Raw genomic sequence first — 20,687 nt, forward strand, 5'->3', positions numbered from 1 at the left:
TTGAAATTTGGATTAATCAGAGATGGATCATTGAGCGAACAAAATTTGACTTGAATGTAGCAAATTGCCAATTGCAAACAACCGTTGTTAACGGTGTGGATTTGGATTAGTTGGGTCTTTACCAAATAGTTTGACAAAGTCCTGACTAAATCGTTGACCGTGTCCCATAAAAAAAAAAAAAAAAAAAAAAAAAAAAAAAAAAAAAAAAAAACTGTTGACCGTGCATTATTCTTTGAAAAAGTAGATAATAGGTATTTCAAGAGCACGTAATTGGTAGCACTACGAGCAAGAAAATCGCAATTCTCTTCATCTCTTGCTATAAATTCTACTTTGAAATATCAATCAATACACAGTACAACCTCTAAGTCTAAGCCCCACAACTTTCTTAGTTGGCATGGCACCAACACCAACCTCTCTAGTGTTCAAAGTACGAAGGTGTAAACCAGAACTGGTTGCTCCTGCTAAGCCCACACCCCACGAATTCAAACAACTTTCTGATATTGATGATCAAGAGGGTCTTCGGTTTCAAATCCCACTCATACAATTCTATAAATATGATCCCTTAATGAAAGGTAGAGACCCTGTGAGAGTCATTAGAGAGGCACTTGCAAAAACACTTGTGTTTTACTACCCATATGCTGGTAGACTTAGGGAAGGAACTGGCCGAAAGCTTGTAGTAGAATGCACTGGTGAGGGTATCATCTTTATTGAGGCTGATGCTGATGTTACACTTGAACAGTTTGGTGATTCACTTCAACCCCCATTTCCATGTTGGGAGGAGCTCCTCTTTGATGTTCCTGGCTCTGGAGGGATCCTTAATTGCCCATTATTGCTTATTCAGGTACATATACTGCTCATTCTAGTCATATATATCATTGTAGGGTCATAATTTACCTTACCTGGATGATTAATTTTGCGTGTTTAGGATCAAAACAACATATAATTTAAAGTTTAAGTAGTGTTTTTTAAAAATAAAAATATTATATATATTTAACATTTAAAATTTATTCTTCTTACTGTTTGAGAAGAAAGATTACTAATTAAGTTTATGTATTTGAATTTTATTAAAATCTATTTTTAAATTGATAGTACGACTCTTCAACTTAAAGCGTAGAACAATAGAATCTAGTTTGTTAAAATCAATAATGACTTCAATAAATAATAAAATTACACAATACAGTCAATATATCTAAACAAAGACTTAAACATATCTCTTTTTTGTTAATTGAGCTACAATGCTCTTATCATACAAAAAGGACTTTAACATGTAATTCAATAAATTAATACTAACAAAATTAAGATTAATTTTACATATTTTACCTAGAGAATTAAATATCATGATTCAACTGTGAATTATAAAAAAGATTAAATTTATTTTGTTGTACAGCCGAACTAAAATTTTGGAGCCATTCTCTCGTAGGGGGCCTTAGGTGATGCCCAATTGCCGTAGCCTAAGAATCAGCCTCGGTAATGAAACTAATAATATGACTATACAAGAACTTGACCTTAGTCTTCCTATTTTTTTACCTATTCCTAATTTTTATTAAGACCTTATTATATATATATATATATATATATGAGTTTAAATTACATCTAGTTTAACTCTAAACAATGTTACACTAATAAATAAATTGTTATTGAATTTATATTTTGAAAAAATCACCATTGGACTACATGTTTTATATGTTCATAATATGCATGTCAATTTTCATGTCAATCGGATGTTATTTACCATTCGATCCATAAACTCATATTTTATGTATTATTTTAAATTACAAAAACTTGAATTTAAACAATTGATTGACCATGACATGATTATTGATCTTTTATTATCTTTAATTTGTAAGTATGGAGAATATACGAAAATAATATAATCCAACGGTGAATATACTAACTTTTTTTTTTTTTTTGTTGGGGGGGGGGGAGGAGCAATGGCCCCCCTGCCCTACTGTAGGTCCGTCCCTGCAGAGGTGAAATATTGGTGCAAGGCAAAGAGAGATATAGAGTATTATGTTTAGTAGCAAAAATGAGACTTTAAACAGGGGTCCGTTAGGGTATGAACAATTTTTTTTTTTATTATAAGTTTTTTTTTGCTGCTAGGTCTGACTTTGCATTCCATCAAGACAAAGTTTTGCTTTTGTATTCACTGTCCTCATGTAAAACAATGCCGTTTGTCACATTCCTCCATACACCAAAAAGCAATTATTATACTTTAACTGATTCGTTAATGATACATTATAGTACTAAATTTGTGAGAAAGTAGAAGCTGAACAAAAAAAACAAACAAACAAACGTCGTTGGCATCGTATGTTGTTTTGATCCTAAACACGCGAAATTATTCATCCAGGTTAGGTAAATTATAAATTCTACTTCGAAAAACGTCATAAACTTCCTCATTATTTTTAATACTCTCATTAAACCCCTTTCTTCTCGGCATGGCACCACCAGCCACCTCTCTAGTGTTCACAATAAGAAGGTGCAAACCAAAACTAGTTGTCCCAGCTAAGCCCACACCTCATGAATTCAAACAACTTTCTAATATTAATCACCCTGTGATAGTCATTAGACACTTGCACAAACACTAGTTTTTTACTACCCATTTGCTGGTAGGCTTAGGGAAGGGCTTGGCCGGAAGCTTGTAGTAGAAAAGAAATTGGTGAGGCTGTCATGTTTATTGAGGCCAATGCTGATATTACACTCGAACAGTTTGGTCATGCACTTCACCCTCCATTCCCAATGCCGATGTTCCTGGCTCTAGGGGCATCATTCATTGCCCGTTATTACTCATTCAGGTCCATATATATACGTATAGATGGAAAATTATTGGTAGTTTGGTACGTTGTTCTCTTGAAGATGGAAAATGTTAACCTTTACAAGTAATAGATATGATTGATGGATGTCAAACAACATGACAAATGAAAGATATATAAAAAGTTACCCTTTTATAATTGGTGGCACATGCGTTTAAAGGTTACGTAGTACAATTATAATATATCTCTAGCATCATTCTTTATTAATTACATAAACCAATTATCATGTTGCCCGGTGATGATTGGCAGGTGACACGTCTCAAGTGTGATGGTTTCATCTTCGCCCTTCGCCTCAACCACACGATGAGTGATGCCCCTGGAGTGGTGCAATTCATGATGGCAGTGGGCGAGATGGCACGTGGTGCAAGTGCTCCCTCTATCTTACCCGTGTGGCAGAGACATCTCCTTCAAGCAAGGGATCCACCTCATGTGACATGCACACACCGAGAGTACGACGAAATGGTTGCGGACACCATTGTTTCAATCCCAGTTATTGACAACATGGCCCACCGTGCCATTTTCTTTGGCCCTACTGAGGTGTCCACACTCAGGAGATTCATGCCACATCACTTGAAACAATGCTCCACCTTCGAGTTGCTCACCGCATGCATCTGGCGTTGTCGAACCATAGCTCTCCATACAAAACCCCATGAAGTGGTTCGTGTGTTGTGTATTGTCAACGCACGTGATAAATTCAACCCTCCTTTACCCTCTGGTTATTATGGCAACGTTTTTGCGTTCTCTGTGGCACTCACAACTGCAGGGAAGCTTTGTGAGAATCCATTGGGTTACGCTGTGGAATTGGTGAAGAAGGCGAAGGACAACGTAACAGAGGAGTACATGCAATCGGTTTCTGATCTTATGGTGATTAAGGGTCGGCCCCACTTCTATGGGGTGGGGTCATACGTTGTGTCGAGTGTGGCACGTGCCAGATTTGGAGAGGTGGACTATGGGTGGGGTAAATCGATTTATGGTGGGCCAGCCAAGGGTGAGGTGGGGGCCATCCCCGGAGTGTCATGCTTTCAAATACCGAGTAAGAATAGTAAAGGAGAGAATGGGATAATGGTGCCAATTTCCCTGCCAGTCCAAGCCATGGAAAGATTTGTAAAGCAGTTGGATTGCTTGTTGAAGGACCAGCAAGTTACTGATAAGAAACCCAAGTTAATTGTCTCTAGATTGTGAGCCCAATTTACCAAGAGTTGGTAAAGTTTGAATTTTGTATTGTAGTAGATTAGTGTTTAAGGAAAAATCTATTGCACACAATGTGTATAAAAGTGCAAAAATACCCTAAAAACATAACTTTAAGTCACGTTTTTAGCGTATTTGGGTAGTGTGTATTTGCACACACTGTGTGCCCTAGTTTTTATAGGGAGTACAGAGTAGTTAATTTCAACTTTAAATTCCAATTTTTATTAGTTTTTTGGTATTTGTTAATAAAGGTTAGACCCTTTTAAAGTCTTCAAAACTGGTTTACAAGTGACTGTTGTGACTAGAATGCTAGGGTGTGAGATACCCAGTGCAATGACTGAATGAAGATAGGCAATCTGTTAATCCTGCCAAATCAGTGTGATAAAATGACATGTTTAAAAATAAAAAGACTAAAAAACATTCCAAATGATGAAAATCATTTTGAAACATGTAATAAAGGTTAAGGACTAAATTTATTGTTAAACAAATAATTTATAATATAAAATATTCAAGATAAATGGCAATAGAAACAAATCTATGAAATGTTACATTAGGACCAGCAGGTGGCTCTATTATATAAAATGTGTCACTTGTAGTGGTTGGGAGTTCAGGTATACAATACCCTACCAAAACACCTTATTTATGGTCCATTTGGATTAAGGGAAAAAAAGAGGGGTAAGGTAGAATAGAGTAGAATTTAGTCTATTTTCAGCCAACTTTACTCTATTTCCCTCCACTCTCCCTCCCTCCTTTCTCAATCCAAACAGGCCCTTAGTCTAATACATATATGGTGAAACGATAATCTAGATGTTGTTTCCCTTATCAAACCTGAAACATGGTCCTCTCCATTTTTAGTTTATATTATTACCTTAATTTATTATATTCAATTCATGAGAATGTCCAATGAAATTATTATATTTGATAATTAGAATTTATTTTTAAAATAAAGAAGAGTTAATTTAATTAAAATTTATTTTGTGTAGGGTTGATTTATTAATTTTAATTTTTTTTATTATAAAAGGTTAGGAATATTATTTTAATTAATTTAAACTAACATATATTTACGTTGTTTGTAATTTTAAACACCAAATTTTAAAATATACATTAGAATCTTTATGTACAAGAAAATATAGGTTTTCAAATGTTTACACGACTAACTCAAAGATGCTAATTTAATATTATAGTATATGGGAAAATTGAACCAATCTCTCATGAGACTTACTAAAACTACATTGATTCCATCATTTTTTAAATTTTATCTTAGGTAGAATACTACTCTAGTTTAACCTACGTATATGGGAAACTCATTCTTAGAGACTTGAACTTTGATGATTGATCATTGCTATTAGGGTCATATTTTGTGTAATTGGCTAATCTTTTGACAAAATGCACTTTACTTGTAACTGGATAGATCTAAGATGAGTTTAGTACTTCAAGAAACATGGTGTTCAAATTAAGTATTAAAGACATGAAGATTGGCTCAAGAAATAAGTGAAGAAAATGTGTTCATTAAGTCTCGACAAATCAAATCGATGCTTGCTATCGAAACTTAATGTAAAGCTCGATAGATAGCTTAACAGCAGTTCGATCTATCGAGAAATACGATTTCAGAATTTCCAGATCTGAAATTCAGCCCAGTCTTGTGTATTTGTTTGGAGTTTTTTTTCTCACAACCCTAGACATATATAAGGCTTATTTTAAAAGCCGTCAAACATGGATATAGAGACCAAGAGACTTATATTTTTTCTGTGAAGCTATTGCATTTAATTTGTATGCCATAGGGTTTTGTGATCGAGTGCTTCCAAATCTTTATTGTTGATGAAGTGAAGAACTTTGCAGTCAACAACATCTATTCAAGTTGCTTGAGTTAGTTACGTACTTGGGATCCGTGCAAAGGGTTAGTCACAAATTGGAAGTTTGTGCATCAAGAGAAAGAAGACTACTACAAGATCAAGTTCAATTGAATATTGGAGCAAAAGTTCAATTGTAGGTTGGTATTTCGGGATAGGCTAAGGGTAGTTGGTAAGATTCCTTATATTTGTAACCTCTTGATTATTGATTAGTGGATTCTTAGGAGTGGTAACCTTAAAATCACCCGGTGAGGTTTTTACATTGTGAGGTTTTTCTTATTTGTCAACATATCACTATGTCAAATTTATTTTCCACTGCATTTAGTATTTTTAGTGATTTGTTGGTGCCTCCACGATTTGCATGCAATTGAATCTAATTAATTAACTTAGGTAATTGATTTAATTAACTGGGGTTAAGCTATCTTAACCAACAATTGCCCCTCACACCTCACAAACACTTATATTTGTGCAATGACTATCACGCCATTTAGAAGTGCATTTTCTCCATTATTAATGCATAATATTGTAAATCTTTTTTGATAATACAATAATATAGGAGTAGGAATTTAAACCCTAGTTTCCCTAATAAAGGAGGGTAGACTGCATGTTCTTTTTTAATTTGATGATTTTAATGAATTCTCTATTTCTTAAGCATTGATTTAAACATACAAACAAGTAAATTGAGAAATATTAAGGGCTGTTTGGTTTTAAAAAAACCATCACTCATCATTCCTCACTCAATTTTCGTCACTTATCACTTAAAATACCCCAATTTCCTAAACCCTGCACGTTTGGCACACTGTTTTCAACTTCTCATCACTCAAATATTTGTACTTTTTGTGGGACCCATACCTGAGCACTTGGTCAGAGACTTCTATTAGCCTACCCGCCTCACCCTCATTCCCCACCATTTTCTTCACTTCTTATTTCCCCTTCACCCCTTCAGCCCTGTTACTCTCCCAAAACCAAACTTGAACCCATAAAATGTAAAATAAAGAATAAAACACTAGGGACCCATAGAATTATTTGAAGATTGACCTATTTTATCTATAGGTTTATCAATGCTATTAACCTTAGTGGGATCATTCTTTCTAAAGTTTCTAGGTTCAGCAGTGTTGTTATCTCTTGCCCTTGTTGTTGTTTCTAAGGAAATTCCTAAAGTTCTTGGCAAGGTAAGTAATCTCTGTAGTAGAGAGCTCATCATTAAATTCACCAACATCAACATCATCAACTGACTTAAGAGTTATTGATTTGGATTTGCTAGTCTTAGGTAGGTTCAACTCATAGGATTGAAGAGATCCTACAAGTTCATCAACAGGGATGGTGTCCACATCCTTGCTTTCAGTGATGGCAGTCACCTTGAGTCTAAAATTTTCAGTCAAAGATCTAAGAATCTTCCTAACAATTTTAGGTTGATCATAGATTTTACCCAAGTTATAAGCAGAATTAACAATATCATTAAGTTTAGCATATAATTCATCAAAAGATTCATCATCAAACATCCTAATGCTTTCAAATTTAGAAGTTAACTGCTGCAATTTGTTGATTTTGACAGCCTTTGTGCCTTCATGCACAGTCTGGAGGATATTCCAAGCAGTATGAGCAACCTCAACATTAGATATTCTCTTAAATTCCTCCATAGAAACAGTGTTAAAGATAGCATTTATAGTTTTGCTATTGAACGCGGCTGCTTCTTTTTGAGAAGTTTGCCACTCATTAACAGAAGTAGTGGGCTTCTCCTATCCGTATTCAACGGAGTTCCAAACTATCTCATCAATTGATTTCAGGAATGCTTTCATCCTTACTTTCCAATACGGATGGTTATTCTCATCAAAGTGAGGAGGAATAACAAGAGAATGTCCATATTCCATGACAACAGGGGTCAAGGAGCAGCTCAGTGATCAAAAGATCAACAACAAGAGAGCAACCTGCTCTGATACCACTTGATAGTTTTTAGACCCCTTAAAAACACAATTGGATTAACCTAGGTAATTAGCCAAGTTGTTATTTAGTCCAAATTCCAAATCTAGGTTATCACAATCAAACAATCATATCATGCAAAGCAGCGGAAAGATAAATAACTCAATGATATGATCACCTAGGAAACTAAACCGGTAAAAACCTGGGGAGGATTTAACCTAGATATCCTCAAGGTAAACCTGAATCCATTATGAAAGAATCGAAGTTACTCAACAGGACTTAGACCACTAACATCCTATTGCTACCTACCAGTAGAAACTTACTGACACGACCACGTGCAAGCTCCGAAACCACGGACTCCTTCTTTCTTGGATTCTCCAGCAAGTACAAGCACACCCGCTTGTATTTCTTTACGTTCTTATGGCAGCAACTGAATGATCATCAAGCTCTTGAAAAAGTCTCCTTCTTGATAATCCTAAACTAGTGTAAAGGAAAGCTCCTTACAAATCTCACAAGAGATTTACACAAACAGCAATATGAGCAACACTAAAATGTGGTTAGGGTTTGCTTTTTATACCTAAGGCAAATTAGAAAACCCTAAACGTTTTAAAACAAAACTAGGGCTGAGTTGGAATTTTACAGAAAACGCATCTGACCCGATTTTCGATTGATTGAGCCTAAGCTTCGATCGATCGAACCAGGCCGAGAAGCATAAATGATTCTTGCATCAGCTTATTCCAATTTTACATAAATAAACCAACTTTGAGCAAGTCTAAACATGACTAAACATATTGTTTTGATCATGGTTTGCCAACAATATACATTAGAGTTCTAACTACATAAAATCCTAAGTCTTTAAAACCTAACAGATTTCGTGATAAATTTTCCAAACCCTCCCACCGAAGTTTCAAAAATCCCAAACAAGAGAAAAAAGAAAACTTAACACACAACACCACAGTGTTATAAATACAGAAGCAGGACAACTAAAAGAAAAATATAAATAAAATCTAAACAAGTAAACCCAACACCCATTCATGTTTGTTCAAGGAAAAGAGAGTGGTGGATCTAGCTTAGGGTTTTTGAAACTTTGAAGAAATGCTCTTAGGTTTTCAGGTTATCTCGCCATCGTCCTTCACCGATCTAAGCTACGGCCACCACGGGTTGTATCAGGTCAGATGGCTTGCTAGACATGGCTGGGCTGAACTTCCTTCAAATGTATAAAATACCTTTTAGATTGGTTATTCAAACTGAGAAATAGGTCAAGGGAAGATCAGTGCAATGGCGCATCCCCAATTGCGTGATCGTGACCCAGTGGTGCAGGTTGGCTGAGCTCCAATCGGTGAAATAGTGCATGAGGAGGTGAGGGCAGGGTAGATTTTCTAAGGACTTGTGGTGGTACTGGTATGAAGATGGAGAGTGATTTGCTTTACCAAAGTGAAGAGAGCCGTTGAAGAGAGCCATCAAAAGTAGCGCTTGGTATGATGTTGCTCTGACCGTGGTTCCCATGTATGTGTGTTTAATTACCAAAAATACCATGGAAACTCAATTTTGATAACTTGAAAACACCTAAAATGTGTTTTCAGTTTCCATAACTTATCACTCAAAAATCAGAGAATTGAGTGATGGAAACAAAAATTGAAAACACATCTAAACAAACTACTCAGCCATGAAACCCACCAATTTTAAGTTATAAGTGATGGAAACAGAGTTATGGGTGATGGAAAACTACAAATCCAAACAGCCCTTTAGGAACATCACATTTTTCATGATTTTTTTTCCCAACTTCTTATATGGTCTTTTTTGAAAAATTGTTGGGTCTTTATTTGAATCTATCATTAACACTATTATTATCATATACCAATTACAATAAAACATATCATCGCTATGAAAAATGTGATAACCTTTTTCTATTGCATGAAAATTTGAAATTCCATATTGTTGGCAAAAGATACGAAATAACTTGTCTTTTAGTCTTTGCCAAAATAAATTAGGTGTCCATGTAAGGTGGTAATGTCCAAATTCTCGTTGGCAAGCATAATTTGTGGATCGAAGGTACAAGAAATCTATTAATCCTGCCGAATCAGTGTGACAAAAAATATGTTTAAAATTATAAAGACTAAAATGAAACATTTCAAATGATGAAGATCATTTTGAAACATGTAACAAAGGTTGAGGACTAAATTTATTGTTAAACCAATATAAAATATCCAAGATAAATGGCAGCAGAAACAAATCTATGAAATGTTACATTAGGACCAGCAGGGGGCTCTCTTATATAAAATGCGTCACTTGTAGTGGTTGGGAGTTATGGTATACAATACACTATCAAAAAACCTTATTTATGGTTTGTTTGAATTGAGAGGGAAATAGGATTAGAGTAGAATTGGCCTAAAATTAGCTTTTTTTAGTCAACTCTACTCTATTCCCCTCCACTCCCCCTCCCTCCTCTCTCAATCCAAACAGGCCCTTAGTCTAATACATATATGGTGAAACAATGATCTAGATGTTGTTTCTCTTATCAAACCTGAAACATGGTCCTCTCCATTTTTAGTTTATATTATTACTATAATTTAATATATTCAATTCATGAGAATGTCCAATGAAATTATTATATTTGATAATTAGAATTTATTTTTAAAATAAAGAAGATTTAATTTAATTAAAATTTATTTTGTGTAGGGTTGATTTATTATTTTTTTTTTTTTATAAAAGGTTAGGAAATATTATTTTAATTAATTTAAACTAACATATACATTAGAATCTGTATGTATAAGAAAAATATAGGTTTTTAAATGTTTACGCGACTAAAACACAAAGATTCTAATTTAATATGTATGGGAAAATTGAACCAATCTCTGATGAGATTTACTAGAACTACATTAATTTCCATCAATTTTTTTTTTAAATTTTATCTTAAATAGAATACTACTCTAGCTTAATTTATATATGTGTGAAGTTCATTTTTAGAGACTTGAACTTTGATTATTGTTCCTCACGCCTCACAAACACTTATATTTGTAGTGCGCGGTAGTTATTTCCATCATCATTTCAAATTGTACACAATCTCTCATAACACAATTAAACTCAGTAATGGATTCTCAAAAAACTCGGTAATGAAAATGGTCAGATTTACATTTAACCCTCACTTCAATGAGAGAGACTTTTGTTTTCTGGAGAACGAAAGAGAAAATGAAGATACGTTAAGGAAGGGTCAATAATCAAAATCTGAACTTGGAAAAGTCACAAAGTGAAAAGGATAGGACATTGGAATTTGGATTTGAGATGGATCATGGTCCATGGAGCAAACAAACTTTGACATGCATGTCGCAAATTGCGAATTGCAAATGACCGTTGTTAACGGTATGGAAAATTGGATTTGGATTAATTGGGTTTTTACCAAGGCAGTCAATTTTGTATTGGAAGCCGTTTAAGTTTAGTCTGAAAAACGAAATATTTCGATACTAATTAATATTGGTGTACTATTTCTGAATTATCACTATTTTATATTTATTTATACATACATATTAGTCAAAATTAATATGAAAGTCCTTTTAAGTTATAAGCACACATAAGAGCATTCACAATGGAAAATTGTATCATATCCTATTTTATCATCTTAAAAAGTTACTTTATCAATTATATCATACCATTTTAAACACCTAACATCTCAATTTTTATTTTCCTATTTCACTCATTAAAATAATATATATTACACACTAAAATAATATAATATATTCCCATACAACTCTCTCTCTCTCTTCTCCTCCTTCTCTCTTCCACTTTATCAATTAAAATATATTATATTTTTTACAATTGTGTTACAGTACCATCCTAATGTAAGATGACACTGTAGCACAATTGTAAAAAAATTTACAATTCTAACATTTTACAAATCTGATTACCAGCGCCTTTTTGTGCCTTAATGGTATTTTTCCTCTACATTTTTCATTTTGCAATGGTCGATGGGAATGCTCTAATAGTCCTTTCTATTGCTCAGATATCATGCATTAATACGGGTCCGGTTAATGTGTGTCCGTAGGACATATATTAAGTTTTCTATTTTTGGAAATATTTTCTTAGGAATTGAAAAAGTTGTCATTACTTTTTTAATTCTCAAGAAAATTTTTTCCAAAAATAAAAATTAATATGCACCCTAAAGACACATATTAGTAAAATCCAATTAATAAAGCTAAGAATATGATCTATTTGATAACAATAATAATTGATGATGCCGTAAATATCACCAGTGAGCTACACGATCCTTGCATGCTTGTAATGATATCTGCAAAGAAAAGAGAGAAGACCTAACAGAGAACACCGGTGTGGTGCCGGCCAAATACCCTCCGAAGGTCAAGTTAGAACTATTCTCATAACTCTAGAGTGCTAGAGAGGAGTAAATTATGCGTACCTTGATTTGTGAGGGTATTGGGGCTTTTATAGTAGTAGAAGGTTGGCCTCTCTTCCTTGGTGTAGAAGTCTTTTCCTTATAGGAATCCTCTTGAATAGTCCCAAACGTGATGGGCAAGACATTTCCATGTAGAGAAGATCTTCATTAACGCGCGTATCTTACGGAAATCCTTTCCTTGTAGGTCTCTCCTTGGTTAGGGTTAGCCGTGGAGCCCAAGTTATTTCCTTTTAGGATTTCTTGGAGACCACTTAAGCCATGTAGGTGCCACATGGCCTTGAGGCCCGTCCACCTCTTTTCCTTGTAACTCGGATCCGTCCATGTAGAGAGAATATCCGTCTACTAGTATCGTACCGTTAGGTCCATTCAAATGGATCCGTCAGCCTAAATTTTGTACTCTACAACCCTCAATTATGGTTAGGCGTAGGGTGCAAGGCTTTTCCATATCAGGATTCTTGATGAACACTTCCAATACCATGCGTCCCCCTCTATTGGGTTCGTTCGTCGGGGGTCCGTCCCCTCTGTTGGGTCCGTCCATATTGAGGTTCGCCTAACTGAGATTCGCTTCCTCTGGATCCATCTGCCCACCGAAATGTATTCGTCAGTCTTACCATGTCATCAGCTTTGTAGGTCTAAAAATACCCTTATCAATAATAATAGTAATAATAATAATAATAATACACAAAATCTTTTTGTCAACAAAGGCACGCATAAGATTCTAAAAGTAAAGCGGTGTACTTGAAATTTGAAGTTTATCAAAAAAAAAGGAGTAGTTGGAGTTTGAAATTCAAAACTTTTTACTTTTATAATACAGTAATTTCACGTGAGTTGTCAGTGGCACACAGACCAATAGCCCAAAATAAAAAGAAATGAAAGTGAAGGCAGATATTTTGGAAAGTCAATCACATTGTTGACCGTGCATTACGTTCCGTTTGGTAACGCTAATGTTACTTGTATATTTTAAAAATATATGTGAATGAAAAATATATAAAAATATAAATATTGTTTAAAAAATAAAAATTGTTACTCAAAATCTTATACTAAACTGCCTTTAAAAACTAGTTTGGTATATATATTTAAATACATATTTTTACATAATTTTTTTACTCCACATATTTTTAAAAAATAAAAACAAATAACATTACCAAACTGACACATTATGCACGGTCAACAATTTGGTAGGACTATGAGAAAGAAAATCGCAATTCTTTTCATCTCTTGCTATAAATTCTACTTTGAAATATCAATCAATACACACAGAACAACCTCTCTATTTGACATGGCACCAACACCAACCTCTCTCTAGTGTTCAGAGTACGAAAGTGTAAACCAGAACTGGTTGCTCCTGCTAAGCCCATGTTAATGGTCATTTTCGCGACAAATTTTATGGTTCGACGGAATTACTAAGCCCAATTGCTTAGCGGGTCCAACTAATGTATTTTATCAGTGTATTCTGCTCTGTTGCGTGGCCCAAGCCCATGCGAATAGTTGGAGAATTGAATAGGAATGGTTTTGGTGGGTGTGGGTTAGTTCCCATTGGATATTTTACATAGGCCCAGCCTGTGTGTGCCACGAAATGGGCTAGGGACACTGGGGGCATCTAGGGCCCATCAAGGAGGTCCAATGTCAGAAATTTCCACCCCAAATTTGACTCCATGCTCTGTGTGACTGTGCCCCTGATTTTCAGCCCAGCTCCATTTTCCCACACCAAGGCAGCTGACTCTAAGAAAAAGACTGAGCAGCCTAGCCCACTCAGCCACCTAAATGTAGTCTCCCAAGGCCTACAAAGACCAGAGGCAGCAGCTATAAAGATGAAACAACTTTGTTTTCCAAAATCATGCAAAAAGCAACCAAACCTTTCCCTAAGCATAAAACATAACACACCAAGTCATAAAGATAGCATCTGAAAGGTCCAAGGCCTTCCTCCCACCTAAGAACTGGTCACAAGCATCCCCTAAAGCTTGGTATAAATATCCATCACCAGCCCACAAGAAGGAGAGAGGTTTTTCACACAAAAAACCCAAAAACTTTGACACAAAAAGCCCAGTCAGCTACCTAGTGTATGGACGATTTTGAAGGGTTGGGGGTGAAAATATTGAGATAGAGGAACTCTCCTTCTCTTGCTCGGGACCTCCTTCAATTTCTTCCTCTGTGTGACTGCGGGCTGAAATTTCTGACTCATGAATATACAGTTTCTGCGTTTTCTTATGTTTTCATTTTTGTGTTGGTTTCTTTTTCCATAAAGCACCATTAGCCTTTGTATACCCCACATTGTGAATTTTGGGCTTGGCTCTCCAAATAACTAACGAATTTGACGAACCCAAGGGGAGTTTTGGGCTCATCTCTGCAATCTCGGCCCTTGTTGCACACAAAAAAAAACGTCCCCGACAGCCCACACCCCATGAATTCAAACAACTTTCTGATATTGATGACCAAGAGAGTCTTCGATTTCAAATCCCACTCATACAATTCTATAAATATGATCCCTCAATGAAAGGTAGAGACCCTGTGAGAGTCATTAGAGAGGCACTTGCAAAAACACTAGTGTTTTACTACCCATTTGCTGGTAGGCTTAAGGAAGGACCTGGCCGAAAGCTTATAGTAGAATGTACTGGAAAGGGTATCATCTTTATTGAGGCTGATGCTGATGTTACACTTGAACAGTTTGGTGATTTACTTCAACCCCCATTTCCGTGTTGGGAGGAACTCCTCTTTGATGTTCCTGGCTCTGGAGGGATCCTTAATTGCCCATTATTGCTTATTCAGGTACATATACTGTTCATTCTGGTCATATATATATATATATATATATATATATATATATCATTGTACATAGGGTCGTAATTTACCTTACCTGGATGAATAATTTTGTTTGTTTAGGATCAAAACAACATATAATTTAAGTAGTGTTTTTAAAAAATAAAAATCTATTTATTTTTTACTGTTCAAGAAGAAAGATTACTAATTAAGTTTATGTATTTGAGTTTTACTAATATTTATTTTTGAATTGATAATACGGCTCTTCAACTTAAAAGTATAGAACAATAGAATCTAGTTTATTAAAATCAATAATATGACTTCATTAAATAATAAAATTACACAATACATATATCCAAATAAAGACTTAAACATATAACTCTTTTTTATCCAAACAGAGAGATGAGATTTGAACATTATCTATTTTTGTTAGAAACATTAAAAAAATGTTAACTGAGCTACAATGCTCTTAACGTACAAAAAAGACTCTAGAACGTAATTCAAGAAATTAATCCTAATAAAACCAAGATTGATTTTACATAGAGAATTAAATATCATGATTTAGCTGTTAAATTATAAAAAATATTAAATTTATTTTGTAGACGTGGCAAAACGGGCGGGGCGGGGCGGGGCGGGGCGAGGTGGGTCAGGTCGGTTTCAGGTTAGGTCAATCAGGTCGCGGGTCAAAATGGATCATTTTTAAACGGGTCAATCGGGTCGAGTCGGGTCACTGGTCGGGTTAGGTCAAGTTGACCCATATTTTTCAAACAATTTTTTTTTTTTTTTTTTTTGAAATAGATGCAATCTATAAATTGTTTATGAGTTCCTTAACTGTGATTAAATTCTCACTGGTGATACTGTTACCACTTACCAATTACTACTAAACACTTGATACCCAAATTTTGTGCAACTCTTGTTCCAGTTTTCTAGAAGATAATTTTGGTATAATCTTCGATCTGTTTAAAGTAGGAAGAGAAAATGAATGTGGCAAGTAAAGAATGACAAACTATAATGATGTACATAACATATTAAGTAAAGAAGAATAAGTAAATATTTTATAAGAATAACACCTTAATCTCAATCTACTCAACGTTGGTAGACATGGCAAAAGGGCGAGTTGGGTTTAGATTAGGTCAATCGGGTCACGGGTCAAAATGGGTCATTTTTAAACTGGTTAATCGGGTCAGGTCAGAAAATTCTGACCCATTTTGCCATGTCTAGTTCTATGTAAGGCGAAGAGGGTTAAAATCTAATTTCCCAGAGAGAGAGAGATTGTTTGTTGTATGGCCAAATAGGTGATTAGATGACTAAAATTGACAAGATACTTCGGGGAGAGAAATGTTTACAAAAATTAGTAATTAACAAACTAAAATTTTGGGGCCATTCTCTCATAGGGGGCCTTAGGTGATGCCTAATTGGCCTAGCCTAAGGCTGCATTTGGTTCAATGTAAATTGAATTCCGAGTGTAAAATGAATACAGGGGAAAATATTTTCGAGAGAGGAAAATATTTTCAAGTGTTTGGTTGCATTCCAAAAAATGTTTTAGAAAATATTTTCTAGTATTTGGTTGTGTTCCTGAAAATGCTCTAGAAAACCTATTTTTATCAAGTATCTCACATTTTCTTAGGATCCAAACAAATATTATTATAGAGAATCAAAATATATAAACAATCAAAGAAACAAAAATCAAAACAAAAAAAATCAAAATCCAAAGACCAATCGTGAGAGAGGGACTTAAGTGAGAGAGAGAGAGAGATTGATTCGTGGGTGACTTGGTGGTGGCGACGGCAGTGGCGACATGGACACGATGGGTTGACCTAAAGGTGGCGGCTCGATCTAGGAGTGGGTCACTCATTGGGTGGTCTGATCTAGGAGTGGGTTGCTCACACGGTGGACAAATCGGCTTAAGGATGGGTTACTCATGGCGGTTCGATTGGCTCAGGGGTGGGTCGTTCATTGGGTTGGTGACGATGAGGAATGGGTTGGCGGAGTGGGATGGGTCGGTGAGGATGAGGGATGGGTCGGCAGAGTACCCTCTCCTTGCTTGGCTTGAGGGATGGGTCTTCTTTCTTTGGGTGTGAGTCCGGTGAGGATGGGTCTTCTTGCTTGGTCGGGACCCATGTCTTCTTTCTCTGTACTCTCTTCTCTTCTCTTCTCTCTCTCTCTCTCTCTCTCTCTCTACGGGTGTTTGAGTCCGGAAATCATTTGAAGGTAAAATACAAGTGTAATTGGTTTTCATGCGTGAGGCTGTGTATTTTACAGTCAACTGAAATTCATTTTCAGTTTGACCGAATTTTCATGCGCACCCAAACACCCTTAAGGGTGTAAAACATTTTCCTGATTTCCTTTACCATCGAAACAAATGCAGCCTAAGAATCAGCCCCAGTAATGAAACTAATAATATATTAATATGACTATACAAGAACTTGACCTTAGTCTTCCTATATTTTTTTTCCCCTATTCCTAATTTTTATTAAGACCATTATATATATGGGTTTAAGTTTCAACTAGTTTAACTCTAAACAATGTTACATTAATCAATAAATTATTTTTGAATTCATATTTTGAAAACATTACCGTTGAATTACATGTTTTATATGTTCATAACATGTATGTCAATTTTCATATCAATCGGATGTTATTTACCGCTTGATCCATAAACTCATATTTTATGTATTATTTTAAACTACAAAAACTTAAATTTAAATAATTGATGGATGACATGGTTATTGATCTTTAATTATCTTGAATTTGCAAGCATGCAGAATATACAAAAATAATGTAATCCAATGTTGGATTTGTCAAAATTTGTATCCGACTAAAAAATATTAAGTAGTGTAATATTACTTAAAGTTACACCATATATAACTTGAACCCAACCCCGTAAAATTCAATAGGTACAATGGGAGGAGGAATTTGAACCTAAATGTCTCCCTTATGAAAAAAAAAAAAAAAAAAAAAGAAAAAGAAAATTGTTTGATAAAATGAGCTCCACATCCTTCAAATATTTGAACTCTTGAAGGAAAAGAAGAAGAAATATTGGTCGTTTGCAAGTGTAGTAGGCTAATAGGAAAGAGAAGAATAGCAAGAAGGTATGTAAGCCATATCACACGAAACTTGGAATTATGAAGCTTCATTGGTTTCAAGCAGAGGTGAAATATTGGTGCAAGACAAAGAGAGATATAGAGTATTATGTTTAGTAGCAAAAATGAGACTTTTAACAAGGGTCCGTTATGGTATGAACAATTTTTATTTTTATCATGAAAATTACTAGTTTTTTTTTTTGCTGCTAGGTCTGACTTTGCATTCCATCAAGACAAAGTTTTGCTTTTGTATTCACTGTCCTCATGTAAGACAATGCTGTTTGTCACATTCCTCCACACGCCAAAAAGCAATTGTGATACTTTTAACTGATTCGTTAATGATAAATTATAGTAGTAAATTTGTGAGAAAGTAGAAGCTGAACCAAAAGAAGAAAAAACAAACGAACAAACGTGGTTGGCATTGTAAACACGCCAAATTATTCATCCAGGTTAGGTAAATTATAAATTCTACTTCAAAAAACATCATAACACACACTACAACAACCACAGAAAGCTTCCTCATTATTTTTAATACTCTCATCAAACCCCCTTCTTCTCGGCATGGCACCACCAGCCACCTCTCTAGTGTTCACAATAAGAAGGTGCAAACCAAAACTAGTTGTCCCAGCTAAGCCCACACCTCATGAATTCAAACAACTTTCTGATATTGATCACCCTGTGAGAGTCATTAGACACTTGCACAAACACCAGTTTTTTAGTATCCATTTGCTGATAGGATTAGGGAAGGGCTTGGCCGGAAGCTTGTAGTAGAAAAGAATGTATTGGTGAGGGTGTCATGTTTATTGAGGTCAATGCTGATATTACTCTTGAACAGTTTGGTCACAAACTTCACCATCCATTCCCAATGCCGATGTTCCTGGCTCTAGGTGCATCATTCATTGCCCGTTATTACTCATTCAGGTCCATATATATATATATATAGATGGAAAATGTTAACCTTCACAAGTAATAGATATGATTGATGGATACCAAACAACATGACAAATGAAAGATAAAGTTACATTTTTTATAATTGGTGGCACAAGCATTTAAAGGTTATGTAGTACAATTATAATATATCTCTAGCATCATTCTTTATTAATTACATAAACCAATTATCATGTTGCCCGGTGATGATTGACAGGTGACACGTCTCAAGTGTGATGGTTTCATCTTCGCCCTTCGCCTCAACCACACGATGAGTGATGCCCCTGGAGTGGTGCAATTCATGATGGCAGTGGGCGAGATGGCACGTGGTGCAAGTGCTCCCTCTATCTTACCCGTGTGGCAGAGACATCTCCTTCAAGCAAGGGATCCACCTCATGTGACATGCACACACCGAGAGTACGACGAAATGGTTGCGGACACCATTGTTTCAATCCCAGTTATTGACAACATGGCCCACCGTGCCATTTTCTTTGGCCCTACTGAGGTGTCCACACTCAGGAGATTCATGCCACATCACTTGAAACAATGCTCCACCTTCGAGTTGCTCACCGCATGCATCTGGCGTTGTCGAACCATAGCTCTCCATACAAAACCCCATGAAGTGGTTCGTGTGTTGTGTATTGTCAACGCACGTGATAAATTCAACCCTCCTTTACCCTCTGGTTATTATGGCAACGTTTTTGCGTTCTCTGTGGCACTCACAACTGCAGGGAAGCTTTGTGAGAATCCATTGGGTTACGCTGTGGAATTGGTGAAGAAGGCGAAGGACAACGTAACAGAGGAGTACATGCAATCGGTTTCTGATCTTATGGTGATTAAGGGTCGGCCCCACTTCTATGGGGTGGGGTCATACGTTGTGTCGAGTGTGGCACGTGCCAGATTTGGAGAGGTGGACTATGGGTGGGGTAAATCGATTTATGGTGGGCCAGCCAAGGGTGAGGTGGGGGCCATCCCCGGAGTGTCATGCTTTCAAATACCTGGTAAGAATAGTAAAGGAGAGAATGGAATAATGGTGCCAATTTCCCTGCCAGTCCAAGCCATGGAAAGATTCGTAAAGCAGTTGGATTGTTTGTTGAAGGACCAGCAAGTTACTGATAAGAAATCCAAGTTTATTGTCTCTAGCTTGTGAGCCCAATTTACCAAGAGTTGGTAAAGTTTGAATTTTATATTGTAGTAGATTAGTGTTTAGGGAAAAATTTATTGCACCATAAAAGTGCAATAATACACTAAAAACATAACTTTAAGTCACATTTTTAGTGTATTTGGGCAGTGTGTATTTGCACACACGGTGTAATAAGCACTGCCCTAGTTTTTATAAGGAGTACAAGTAGTTAATTTCAACTTTAAATTCAAATTTTTATTAGTTTTTTGGTATTTGTTAATTAAGGTCAGACCCTTTTAAAGTCCTCAAAACTGGCTTACAAATGACTGTTGTGACTTGAATGCTAGAGTGTGAGATACCCAGTGCGATGACTGAATGAAGATAGGCAATGTGCACGTTCTGAGCTGAGCGTGACTGTGTGAGAAGCTAAAAATGCAATTGACTGAATGAAAATATAGCAAATACGCATGTATTATATCTTATGCATTACTGCAAATATATTTTACCCAAAAAAAGGTATCGAACTTTTCATCAAGTTTAAACTGCTACGTGATAGATACTGGCATGATTGTCATCATGTCATGTGATTAGGATATTCTGCACCACCAGATCACAAGGGATAAA

At 35.6% G+C, this 20,687-nt stretch overlaps 1 protein-coding gene across 2 annotated transcripts; it reads left to right on the forward strand.

Annotated features, from left to right (window-relative positions):
- Positions 1-294: 294 nt before the first annotated feature.
- LOC126699655 (benzyl alcohol O-benzoyltransferase-like) lies at positions 295-20,315 on the forward strand. Of its 2 annotated transcripts, none has more exons than XM_050397605.1 (2): positions 295-841; positions 19,158-20,315. In XM_050397605.1, exons 1-2 carry the CDS (start codon positions 395-397, stop codon positions 20,088-20,090), a joined length of 1,380 nt encoding a protein of 459 aa, XP_050253562.1. In that variant the 5' UTR covers positions 295-394; the 3' UTR covers positions 20,091-20,315. The 2 variants fall into 2 exon arrangements, with proteins under 2 accessions (XP_050253562.1, XP_050253561.1); XM_050397604.1 differs by lacking the exon at positions 19,158-20,315 and adding an exon at positions 3,060-4,184.
- Positions 20,316-20,687: the final 372 nt, after the last annotated feature.

Source organism: Quercus robur, chromosome 9, assembly GCF_932294415.1.
Source record: "Quercus robur chromosome 9, dhQueRobu3.1, whole genome shotgun sequence".
NCBI lineage: Eukaryota > Viridiplantae > Streptophyta > Magnoliopsida > Fagales > Fagaceae > Quercus > Quercus robur.

Coding starts and splice junctions, on each gene's coding strand:
- LOC126699655 (XM_050397605.1), top strand. CDS start 395: ATGGCACCAACACCAACCTCTCTAGTGTTCAAAGTACGAAGGTGTAAA. Junction 842..19,157: donor GCCCATTATTGCTTATTCAG/GTACATATACTG, acceptor GATGATTGACAG/GTGACACGTCTCAAGTGTGA.